At 43.9% G+C, this 12993-nt stretch overlaps 1 protein-coding gene across 2 annotated transcripts in view; it reads right to left on the bottom strand.

Annotated features, from left to right (window-relative positions):
- The window catches only part of Naf1 (nuclear assembly factor 1 ribonucleoprotein), a 30622-nt gene extending 29004 nt beyond the window's left edge, over positions 1-1618 (bottom strand). The window contains exon 1 of one of the 2 annotated variants that reach the window (XR_003947254.1): positions 515-1618. Coding sequence is in view for 1 of the 2 variants with exons in the window: in NM_001163564.1 (NP_001157036.1) it covers positions 515-1194 (680 nt within the window). In the remaining variant the exon portion in view is untranslated. The remainder of the gene's footprint in view (positions 1-514) is intronic. The other variant, NM_001163564.1, reaches the window with a different exon arrangement.
- Between the last annotated feature and the right edge of the window lie 11375 nt (positions 1619-12993).

The following is a 12993-nucleotide window of genomic DNA, read 5'->3' as shown; positions in this document are numbered from 1 at the left end:
GGAGTTCAACGTCAGCCTCCCAGGCTACAGACCAGTCTGGGCTACACCAGATCCTCGCTGGAAAGGGGGGCAATGAAGTTTGAAACATAAGGTAATCCTGTTCCTGACCCTTAACTCCTGAGGTCTCAAAAAAGTAGTCTCGACGAAAAACGTAGCAATTCTGAACTGAAACAAGAGTCAGAATTTCTAACCCCAATGCACATGTTAAACTGAGTTCCTATGGTAATAACATAGCAGAGTAATTTTACAAATAATCTACCAACGTCGAGGCTTCTACACTGCAAACATGTGACTAACTTCACGTGTAACTTTGGGGACTATCACGTTTGGAAAGGAAGCGGGAACTCCTAGAAGTAGCTGGGACCATGGGAAGCACTCCGGCGAGCCCGGGGTCCCAGCTCCCAGAGAGCACGTGGCACGGAGCTCGGCTGCGCCGCCCCGCAGAGCACGCCCGCGCGCCCCGCTCCCCAGGCCCCGTGTCCCCGGCCCCCCTCCGGCCTCTCGTGCACTCGACCTGTCCGAATCCGAGTCCGAGGAGTCCGAGGCCTGCAGCACTGGCGGCGGCTCCGCGGCGTTCCGGCCGGTGACCCAGGCCCCGCCCGGCGGCGGTGGTCTTCCGCCCGCATCCCAGTTCAGGGCTGGCAGCGGCGGAGTCGGTCTTCCGCCGGGATCCGAGTTCGGGGCTGGCGGCGGTGGTGGTCTTCCGCCCGCATCCCAGTTCGGGGCTGGCGGCGGCGGTGGTCTTCCGCCGGGATCCGAGCTCGGGGCTGGCGGCGGCGGTGGTCTTCCGCCGGGATCCGAGTTCGGGGCTGGCAGCGGCGGTGGTCTTCCGCCGGGATCCGAGCTCGGGGCTGGCAGCGGCGGTGGTCTTCCGCCGGGATCCGAGTTCGGGGCTGGCAGCGGCGGTGGTCTTCCGCCGGGATCCGAGCTCGGGGCTGGCAGCGGCGGTGGTCTTCCGCCGGGATCCGAGTTCGGGGCTGGCAGCGGCGGTGGTCTTCCGCCGGGATCCGAGCTCGGGGCTGGCAGCGGCGGTGGTCTTCCGCCGGGATCCGAGCTCGGGGCTGGCGGCGGCGGCTGCACCCCCGGCGGCGGGGCCTCCCGGCGATCCTCAGGTGGCTGCGGTGCTGCCGACCCCTGGCCGGAGCCGCCGAACTTGAGCGTCTGCAGCTGCGCGGCGGCCTCCACCACCTCCATGGCGCCGCCCGGGCCGCAGAGCAGCGCGAGGGTCTCCTCAGAAGCCAAGCTAGCCAACTCGGCCACGCTGAAGCCCGCGCGTTTCTCAGGTAACCGCACGCGGACCGACCTGAGGACACGCCCCCGGCATCATTCACGGGACTTCCGGGAGGGCCGGTGACGTCATGAACGAGACGCCGGTTCCCAGGGGCTGAAGGATTCCAACTATGGAGGAAACTTGGCTTCCGCGCGGTCCTAAGTCCGCCAAGTTCACTGCTTCTGGTGAACTGTGCTGCTCACTAAAGCGAGGGCTTCCAGGCGTGGTGGGAATGAATGAGGATTATAGTACTAGTTTCTGTACTTGAGAATCTTGAGTCAGAACGTCTTCAAAAGACGCTTTTAGTAATTTATCTTGAAAGTTAAATGAAAATAAAACCACATTTACATTCTCACCGTGAGAGAAAAAACAATACTTTTCTTTCTCCAGTATATTGAAAAGACAAGAGTTGTAAAGGATTTTACTGATAATGTTATGGCAGGGCTATATCATAGTTGATGCTGCTTCATAGGAAGTGTGGGGTGACTCTAAAATGTAGCATTTTAATCTGGAGATCTTTTCGTCAGATTGTAAGGCACTCAAGCACCAAGTTCTTAAGACTTGGGGAGTTATCGCCAGGTGTTGGTGCATGCTTTTATTCCCAGCACTCAGGAGGCAGAGGTAGGTGGATCTCTGTGATTTTGATGCCAGCCTGGTCTACTGAGCTAGTTCCAGGACAGGCCAAGACTACAAAAGAAGATTTAGGAAAAGATCAAACTTTTCTGGTTTTCTGGGTCTTCAATTTGATGCATCAATGTCTCACCTAATAATATTGCAACAACTTAGTAGGCATACATATTCATGAAGGACTATGTAAAATTTTATATGTTATTTACTGACAATTGATTGTAGGAGCTCCATAGAAGACTCTCAGTTAAAGTAAAAGAAGAAGCAATCCAGGCATTCCTGCACATTACAATGCTTACAATCCAATGTGAGTTTTAAAAGCAAAGGTGAATCCTTGGCAGAGAATTGAAGTATAGAATAGACTGTTCAAAGGCACAACAATGGAAAGTTAAAATTGGTGGGCTGTGTCCTGGAAACCCTTCCAGATGAAATAGAAATCCAAGACGGTAGGTACTAAGGCAATATTTCCCAAGTAAATACTCATATCCTAAAACCCCAATTCTATCATTTTTCTTGAAATATGCAACCGGGTGTAACTAAATCTTACTTACCTGTAGAATACAGACAAAAATACTATCTCATTTAGTTTATAGAACATTAAATAAGATGGTATAGAGAAGCAAGACTTGTCTAGCATGCATTCATTGTACAGATACCCCTGCAAAGTGAACCAAAGCATGGATTTATGAATAATATGTATCATTGATAATGACTGATATGTAGAGATACACAGCTGAATTTTAGAAGAGACAACATGTTATTTAGAATATTTCTGTGGGCAGCAAAATGTTATATTTTTTTCAGAAATTAGATGATTGCAGTCTAAACTAGGGGTTAAGTCAATGAGGTAGAATAAATGACAATTCAAAATCTTAAGACCTTAACAAGGTACTAGAAAATTTGTGACCTAGGAAAGAACAAAGAAGTTGATGTTATCTATTGTACTTGCTGGTTTTGTGTCAACTTGACACAAGCTGGAGTTATCTCAGAGAAAGGAGGAAATGCCTTCATGGGATCCAGTTTTAAGGCATTTTCTCAATTAGTGATACAGGGGGGAGGACACCTCGTAGGTGGTGCCATGCCTGGGCTGGTAGTAATCTTAGGTTCTATAAGAAAGCAAGCTGAGCAAGCCAGGGGAAGCAAGCCAGTAACTAACATCCCTCCATGGCCTCTGCATCAGCTCCTGCTTCCTGACCTGCTTGAGTTCCAGTCCTGACTTCCTTTAGTGATGAACAGCAGTATGGAAGTGTAAGCTGAGTACATTCTTTCCTCCCCAACTTGCTTCCTGGTCATGATGTTTGTGCAGGAATAGAAACCCTGATTAAGACACCTGTAAAACTGGAGAAGTTGAAAAAATGCTAATGACTGTTTAAAATTGACTCAGAAAAAAACATCGTAGTCAATTGAAAATGCTAAAGGAAATTTAAAGATACAAGACAAGCAATCAATAAAGAGTTAGGATCAGAAGCAGAGCTCAAGGAGAATTCCAGAACTCATCTGCTCATTCCAAAATTGTTTACTTAGCATTGTTTTGAGCTATGCACTGCTGTATAGCTTGCTTGTATAAGAAGACTAATGAATCACAATCCTCCTCAGAAGGAATTCATAGTTCAGTAAAAAAGATAAGTTGGAAAACAAGAGATATTTGTGAAGTAGAAGAAGGTAAGAAACTGCAGTGTGCAGTCTGGGAAGTAACGTAACTATAATACTCTCAGTAGCCATAAACCTGGCTCAAGCATATTTCAAAGGTCCTCGCTACAGACCATTTAGCAGTGTGAGGCTGCTGGCCTCAGAGATTTCCAGAAAACAAGACTTCTCCCACACAGATGCAACTTTTTTGAACCTTAAAACAAAGCTAATCCTTCTAAGGAAAGCTCAGACTTTTCTCAGTGAAGCTGATATTTTGTAACTGCCCCACAACAATAAGAGGGAAAAGGATTATCAAGCTACCATATCTGACTATATCTGTCCCATGGGCTGGGTCACCCATGTCTTTCCTTGCCACTTTGGAGAGTGAAGGTAGGACCTAATAGGTTATTGATGAACTCTACCACTGAGCCACACCCTAGCCTTACACTGTCTGGTTTATATCTTGTCAGACCAGAAGAAAACAGGTGCATTCCAGCCATGTCTAAGATCATCTTTAACAGAAATGGAAACAAAGTGGCCCCCAAGATAGATAGGGAGCCCCAGGACCACCCCATACCACCCCATACCCGCCCAGCACTATAGCAGGCTTTTACATTAGGGTGATGAGCTAGGCCTTTAAAGAGATCCATGAATATGTTAATCTGAGAAAACAGGAAAAGTGCACAAGGAAGAACTGAATAACAAGCAAACAAAAATAACCAACCTTAATGCCCAGCTTAGGTTTCAAGCTCCATTTGATCTTGAACTGGATGCAATTTACTCTCTTATTTTTGTCTTCTGCTCTCTCCCCCTCTCTTGTGACCCATGGATTCTGGTTGAGAAGTCCTTCAGCCTAGCAGACTTATTCTCCATATCTGACCTTTTCCCTTTGCTGGTATAAGAGCAGGGACTATTTGCTCATTGTTCCCAGGTAACTGTAACACTCCAGAAGAGACCCTCCGCACTCAACCTTGGTACTTAAGCAGTAGTCACTGCCTAAATTAATGCTTATTTTTCTCTGACCAATATCTTCAAGTTATACCTATGAAATTAGGTACTAGCTACTATATTTATTATCCCTTATTGTTTCTTTTTCTCCTGAAAAATGAAGTCTTATGGACCTAAGAACTTTGTCTAACTATTATAGATATTTCTTTCTTGTCCAGATTATAACAAATATTGTTTTGTTTTGTTTTGTTTTGTTTTGTTTTGTTTTGTTTTGTTTTGTTTTGTTTTTCAAGACAGGGTTTCTCTGTATAGCCCTGCCTGTCCTGGAACTCACTTTGTAGACCAGGCTGGCCTTGAACTCAGAAATCCGCCTGCCTCTGCCTCCCAAATGCTGGGATTAAAGGCGTGTGCCACCATGCCCCTATAACAAATATTATGAAGACTTTTTGAAACATCTATTTTGTGTGTGTGCATGTGTATGGGCAGGTACATATGGGGGCCATAGGAAAACTTAAAAGAGCCAGTTCTCGTTGTCTTCCTCCATGTGGATTCTAGGGATTGACCTCAGTTCATTGGGCTTAACAGCAAGGGTGTTGCCCCACTGTGCCATTTATCAGCCCCTGAAGAGATATTTGAATAGAAGAATGAAAGGAAAACAAAAAAATATAGAACGTATATTTTATTTTTTATATTTTAGATAGCACTGAAGATGACACTGTAGTTGTTCATTCTCTGTATATTACTTCAGTGATATCTAAGGAAGCCGCTGTTGCTGGTAAAAATCTCTTCTTTCTGAGATGGGGACAGCCTGAGTTTTAGGATAATAATAGCTGTACCTGTGCCTGACTTTGAAATAGGTCACTCTTTCACAATTGGTTCTTTTTCTAAGTGCTTGAATGTTTCAAAATGTCCTGAATTTACCTCCAGTACTTCCAGAACTTTCCTTCCTACTGCATTACTTCTAATAGCTGCTAAACTTAGCCTGAAGTGTTTAGCCCAAGGCTAACTCTAACTTTTTGTCATCTGAATACCTGACAGAATCACCAGTAAAATTTCGAGAGGAGAATTTGCCTCGTGTTGAATTAATTCCCAATTAAAGGCCAAATCTTCAGAATGATACATTATTTCATATGTGAAAATAAAATTTAGGAAAACAATTTAACAAATTACAATATTCTGTACACTGTTAAGACTGAAAAAATTATATTACAAAGAAGACAAAGGAAAACTAATCCTAACCAGTTCATCAGGCTGCTGCTCTGTACTGCCTGTCTCCTGTTCAAATGTGAAGAAGGTTGACACTTGTCACAGGGCACAGGGTAGAATCTCTGGCCCTGCCCCAGACCATCTGCATCACAATCCACATTTTAATTGAGAGTGGGGGCTCCTGTCTATAATCCCAGCATTCACTTGGGGGACTGAAGCAGGAGCACCTTAGGGAGTTTAACGTTATTTAAGGCTTGTAGCCTTAGTGAGACCCTATTTCAAAAACAAAAACCAGGGCTAGAGAAATAGTTCCGTCACTGCTGTGCTTGCTTATACAGTCGTGAAGGGCTGAGTGCCATCCCTGGAACCTACTGAAAAAAGAAAACAAATAAACCTATATGTAAAATAAAGAACAGAAGGAAGGAAGGAAGGGAGGAAGGAAGGAAGGGAGGGAGGGAGGGAGGGAGGGAGGGAGGGAGGGAGGAAGGAAGGAAGGAAGGAAGGAAGGAAGGAAGGAAGGAAGGAAGAAAAAAGAGAAAGAAAAAAAGAAATGTCAGACAGACACATAATATTGGGGCTCTCTTAGCTCAGGTTTTATTGCTGTCAAGAGACACCATGACCATGGTAACTCTTATAAAGCAAAACTGTAGTATAAATATTATAATAAATCCGGTCGTGGGGTTACTACCCGCCTCTATGGTTTATGTTCCCAAATGAAGGACACACATAGCCTTTATATTTTAATATTCCTTAAGCAGCACAGTGGCTGGGCAACTGCCTACCTTGCATGGTGTTAGACCCCCACCTCCCACCAATAACTCCAAGTTACTACGTACACATTTCTATGTTCCATCTTAGCTGTTCTTAAGTCCAGTTAGTCAGCCCTCTAGGCCACATTTTCTTTGCCCAGAGCCCAGGGTGCATTCCGTGCTTCTCTACAATCTCTCTCCATCACAGGCCTAAAGCATGGCATCTCTTTCCTCCTACTTCTTCAAGGTCCAAGCCCTGGAAACCTAAAACCCACCTATGCCTTTCTTCCCCAGCTATTGGCTGCTGGCATCTTTATTTACCAATCAGAATTAACTGATGGCAGGTTCTCAGAAGCTATCTGCAGACCCCCTTGTGCAAATAGTGTTGGTGGACCCAATTAGCATTAGAATACAAGCAGCTACAGAAAGCATGTAATTGGGGTTGGCTTACAGTCTCATTATCATCATCATGGGATCCATGGCAATGTGCAAGCAGACATGGTACAAGAGAAGGAGCTGAGAGTTCTACATCATGATCCACGGGCAGCAGATGGGGACTATCATCTCACCAAGTGTCCCCAAGCATATATAACATCAAAGTCCACCCTAACAGTTGTTCCTCCAACAATGCCACACCTCATCCAATAAGGCTACTCCTCCAAATACTACCATTCCTTGTGGCCGGGCATTCAAACACATGAATCTATGAGGGCCATACCTATTCAAATCACCACATTTAGTGTCATGTATAGCAATGCTTTCTCTGAGGAGGAAAAATAAGGCTAAGGGCAGATCTTGGAGGCTCACTTGCCAGTAAGCCTTATTCTACATAGTAAGTTCTAGGCTCTTGAAAATACTTGTCTCAAAAATTATGGTGGATGTGCAGGCAGTGAGTACAATCCAGGTATTGAATTGAATATCTTATTGTCTTAGTCAGGGTTTGTATTCCTGTACAAAACATCATCACCAAAAAGCAAGTTGGGAAGGAAAGGGTTTATTCAGCTTACACTTCCACATTGCTGTTCATCACCAAAGGAAGTCAGGACAGGAACTCACACAGGACAGGAACCTGGAAGCAGGCACTGATGCAGAGGCCATAGACAGGAGCTGCTTACTGCCTTGCTTCCCTTGGCTTGCTCAGCTTTCTTTCTTATAGAACCCAGGACTACCAGCCCAGGGATGGCACCACCCACAGTGAGCCCTCCCACCCTTGGTCACTAATTGAGAAAGTACCTTACATTTGGATCTCATGGAGGCATTTCCCCAAGGGAGGCTACTTACTCTGTGATAACTCCAGCTTGTGTCCAGTTGACACACAAAACCAGCCAGTATACTTATTGTAGGCCAACCCATGTACTTAGGTTAGCGACAAGTTCCTCAAACTCCCAAATGCTCAGCATCTCTTCCTCATACTTCTCCTTTGGTCTCCATTCTGATAACAGTTCGACTGTCTGCTAGTCACTCACTATGTACAAAGTCCCAGCCTTGCAAAAATGCTGAGCAATTTTGGTCTGAATCACTTAGTTTTCTCTGTCTGCTATTTATTCATTCAGTCAGCAAACCAATAAGTTTGTGTTAAGTATAACTCTAGCTATTGTGAAGAAAGTGATAAAGTAAATTAAAAAGCTCATGAGCTTATGGAACTCTTAATTTACATTTTCTGTTTTACAGGAGAGATGTAAGACCCATCTATAGATGCCAGGAAAGCACTAGAGTCTCGGGAGGCTGGGAGGTTGAAGAAATTGAGACAAGCTATGGTGGATTGAATATGCTTAACCAGCCCACCCCCAGGAAGTGGTACCATTAGGAGGTTTGGCCTTATTTGAGAAGGTGTGGCCTTGTTGGAGGAAGTGTCGAGGCTTTGTAGATGAGCTTAGAGGACTCCTGTGCTCAGACCTAGACAAGTAGGGAAGAGAGCCTCCTAAATGCCTGCAGACGTCAGTATCTTGCTGATGCCTTTGGATCAAGATTTAGAACTCTCAGGTTTTTTTGTTTTTTTCTATCACCATAACTACCTAAACACTGCCATGTTTCTCACCATGATGAGAATGGACTGAACCTCTGAAACTTCTGAACACTGCTATGTTTCTCACCATGATGAGAATGGACTGAACCTCTGTAACTGTAAGCCAGCCCCAATTTGGTCATGGCATCTCTTCACAGCAATAAAACTCTAACTAAGACAGGAGCCTTGGACAAATAAAACATTTTATTCACCAACAGACAGCCTCTTGAAGGAACCCAGGCACGTGTTAACACACAGGCCTCACACAGGCAGGCACAGCCACACATAGACTGGCTCACAAACTTCAAAGAAGTAGACACCTAGACCTTCAGAAAAAATCGTACACAGGCAGCCTGGCAAAAGTAAAGGTTTCTGACATCAAGATCATTGTCACTGTCAGGGTTTTATTGCTGTGGAGAGATATCATGACCATGACAACTCTTATAAAGGAAAACATTTAATTAGGGCTGGCTTACAGTTCAGAGGTATAGTTCATTATCTTCATGGCAGGAAGCATAGTAATGTTTAGGCAAACATGGTGCTAGACAAGGAGATTAGAGTTCTACATCTGGTTTGGAAGGCAGCAGGAAGAGATAACTAAAAGAAAAGGGGCCTGGCTTGAGCATCTTGAGAACCCAAAGTCAACCCCTAGTGACACAACTCCTCCAATAAGGCAACACCTACTTCAACAAGGCCACACCTGCCAACAGTGCTCATCTCTATGAACCTATGGGGCCATTTTCATGCAAACTGCCACAGACAAATTATACAGAAACACACAAAAATGTTACTCTGCACAAAACAGTTCTACGACAGATTCCATCACTAATTACCTTTGGTGTCCTTAGACATCCGCTGTCAGCCATTTTGTGCTGATTCATACCCAGTATTTATGTCTGTGCCCTTACACCCTTGGGCTTTCAACATACAGCCACAAGGGCAAGGATGAACGCATGTATTGGAACTTTTTAGGCAGCCCTCAAGGAGAAGATCAGAAAAAGGCTGAAGCTGGCATCTTAGAATACCTGTATATCATGGGATTCTCGGAAGAGTTCAGCTGAAGTAAGCATTTAATCAAAGAAGTACAAGAGCACTAAAGAGTCGATATCTGATTGTCTAAAATTTTCATGTCATGTGGCTTTAATTTCTAACTTTTTTGAAGTCAGAAACATTTGGCCATGACAATGATTGTTTCAAGTTCATTTCAGTGTGTATAAGAACATGAGTAGACATGTGTACAGTTCAGATTGAAACCTATACTATCTTTAATGACAATGAGAGGTTTTCTAATAGTTGAAGAATAAAATAGGGAAAGTGGGGCACAAGTCTTGATGTTTCCCCCAATCATTTTACTGGATATGATTGTTAGTGCTAATTCTCAACTCAACGGAAGTTAGAATGACCTAGGAAATGGGCCTCTGGGCAAGTCTGTGAGGCATAATCTCGACTACTTTTACTGAGGGAAGACTCATTAACCACAAGGTCCTAGGATGGTCAGGAGATAAGAAGATAGGCAAGTTTGGGATCAGGAGGTTTTTCTCACATAACCTGTGGAAGCAAGCAAGTTTATTAAGTACACAATTTTCAGGGGAAAGATGGGACAGAGTCATTGGACAGAGTCAACAGGAGGCTAATTGAGCAATATGCACAAAGGGAACACAGGGCTCCCAAGAGCATTATGACCTGGACACATAGCAAGCAGTCTTGGAACTGATAACTCCTGTGTCCTCAGAGGGAAATGTCAAGTTCCCAGGAACTGAAACCTTAACTCCTTTCAGTTATAGGCCCCAGCCCCAGACTGGCCTTACCAAGTCTGCCCTGGACAAGAACACAGAACTAGCTTCCTTTTGTGATCTGGGCCTCTGGAAAGCCCTGCTGGCTCTCAACAAGCTCCAGTAGTCTTCATGTCATATTTTCACAGAAAGGTTGCCATTCTGTAAAACTGAACAATAACTAAGTAAAGACTCATCGATTAAGGACCCTTGCTGACTTTTCAGAGGACCAGAGCTCAGTTTCTAGCAACAACACCAGGCAGCTCACAGTTAACTACCTGTGACTCCAGCTTCAGGGGATCTGATGCCCTCTTCTGGCCTCCAAGAGCACCTCCAAGCAAGTATACACATACACACACAGACACACACACACACACACACACACACACACACACACAGAGGGAGAGAGAGAGAGAGAGAGAGGGAGAGAGAGAGAGAGAGAGAGAGAGAGAGAGAGAGAGAGAGAGAGAGAGAGAGAGAGAGAGACTACACACACACACACACAAACTGAACTTTGCAAAAAATGGTACCTCACTAACTACCTACTCTCCTCTAACACTGATAGAGAAGCAAATGGCTCAGCTGACTGGTGAGCTTGGAGTAACAACTGCACACGTTGGCTGCGTACATCTGGAAACTCTGGAAGTTCTGTGTCCTTACAGAGACTGCATTTTGAATTACCCTCCATATTGTAATATAATATGAACAAGTGCACATACGTGCTAGTGCTGTTCTATGTATCAGGTACTGTTCTAAGCATTATATTAAATTGATCTTTCTCCATAAATATTAGATAGATCGAATTATTATCTCTATTTTATGAATAAGGAAACCAAAACTTAAGGAGATTTAATTAGCACCACAAGATTATATAGCTAGGAAAGATTCTGACTATTACTACAAAGAAACATTGAAAATTCTTACTGGTAAAGTGCCTAGATAGAGATCTGTCTGATCTCAAAAAGGCTATTTTTGCTTCAGGTCCAAAATCAGGTTTCCCAATCAAATCATTGTGATTGTCTTCTTCCTCGTCCTCCTCCTTCTCTTCCACCTCCTCCTCCTTTTCTTATACATGTCTTCTTGTATCTGTGTGTTCAGAATGAATGCATTAGGAGGCAAGAGGACAACTTTAGGCACTGTCTACCTTGTTATTTAAAACAGGGTCCCAGTAAATTGCTCAGGTTGGCATCAAACTTGACATCTTCCTGCTTCAGCATCCTGAATTATGAGAATGTGTTCTAGTTCTAAGTAATTTTATCAATAATTCAGATAATTTCCCACCAAGCACTCCTGAGTTCCATTTCTAGGTTGCTCTATACTCTGGTGGAAAATAAATACACGGAGTTTATTGGAAACTCCAGAAGCTCTGATGACCAGAGGTCGTGACCAGAGGTCATGAAGCGAAAACTCCCTACAAAATGAATTTTTCAGGGCTAAATAAGAACACCTCTTCCCTTTAGGAACAAATGCTAGGAAACAAATAGAATGTAACATTCTCCAAGGAGGGTATTTCAAGCTAGCATTTCCTGTTAAAATCTCTTCGCTTATGGGAAAGACATATACCTGTTACTGATGAAGGCAGAACCCAGCAGCCACACTTAATTACTGAGAACTTGAAATGTAGATAGGTGGCTGAAACCAAAAATATGTACTTCTATTTACTATTACTTAGTTTCATTTCACATGTTCCTCCAGGTAGGGTATGAAGAGACCAGTGAGACTAAATTCAAGGGATATACCTATCTACACCCAAAGTCATATATTGCTGAGGCCATGTTGGATAATGGCATTTCAAATGTTTATAATCCTGCTCAGACACTTTCTAGTGTTTCTCTTTTTTTTTTTTTTTTTTTGGTTTTTTTTTTGTTTTTTTGTTTTTGTTTTTGTTTTTTGAGACAGGGTTTCTCTGTATAGCCCTGGCTGTCTTGGAGCTCACTTTGTAGACCAGGCTGGCCTCGAACTCAGAAATCCGCCTGCCTCTGCCTCCCAAGTGCTGGGATTAAAGGCGTGCGCCACCACACCTGGCTTCTAGTGTTTCTCTTATGGTGGAAGTGCTTTAGTTCCCAGTGGACACTTGTATGGTTTCTAGGGTTTCATTTATTATGGAAATACTTCCCGTACCAGTAGACACTCCCATGGTCAACCGTTACCACACTTGTCATTCCATTGTGACCCTAGCTATCTCTGATTCCCAAAAGTAGCCCATGCTGAGGACACTTCACATTTATTTTGTTTGGAACTGATGTTTCATGGAAGCAAGGCAGTTTTCAAAATGTTATCTCGTTGGAAATCCAATAGTCAAGTCACCAACTTAATTTTCTTCCTTTAAATTTTACTTATCATTCCTTTTATTTTCTCAAAATCCATTAAATATGTTTTGCCTACTAAGAACAACAAAAAAGAGACTGTGAAAGTAAGAGAGACTGGAAATGAGATCGCATCAGTAAAGTTCATGCCATGCAAGCACAAGAACCCAGCACCTATGTGAAAGCCAGGTGCAAAGGCACGTACCTGTAACTACAGCCCTGGAAAATCAGAGGCAGACAGATCTGTGGACCTCCAAGGCTAGCCAGCTTGGCTAGATCTGTAAGCTCCAGATATAGAGAGAGACTCTGGTTCAAAAAATAAAGGGGAGAACTGTTGAGGAAAACACTCAACATTGAACCAGCCTCCATACACACTTGCAAATATGATCAGCTATACATATGCACATGCATATACATATGCACATGCATGTGCATATGCACTCACAAAGGAAGAGGGAGGCATTACTCCCCACTAGGTACG

The sequence above is a fragment of the Mus musculus genome, chromosome 8 (assembly GCF_000001635.26).
Source record: "Mus musculus strain C57BL/6J chromosome 8, GRCm38.p6 C57BL/6J".
Classification (NCBI taxonomy): Eukaryota; Metazoa; Chordata; class Mammalia; order Rodentia; family Muridae; genus Mus; species Mus musculus.
This window is presented reverse-complemented; position numbering and strand designations above follow the sequence as displayed.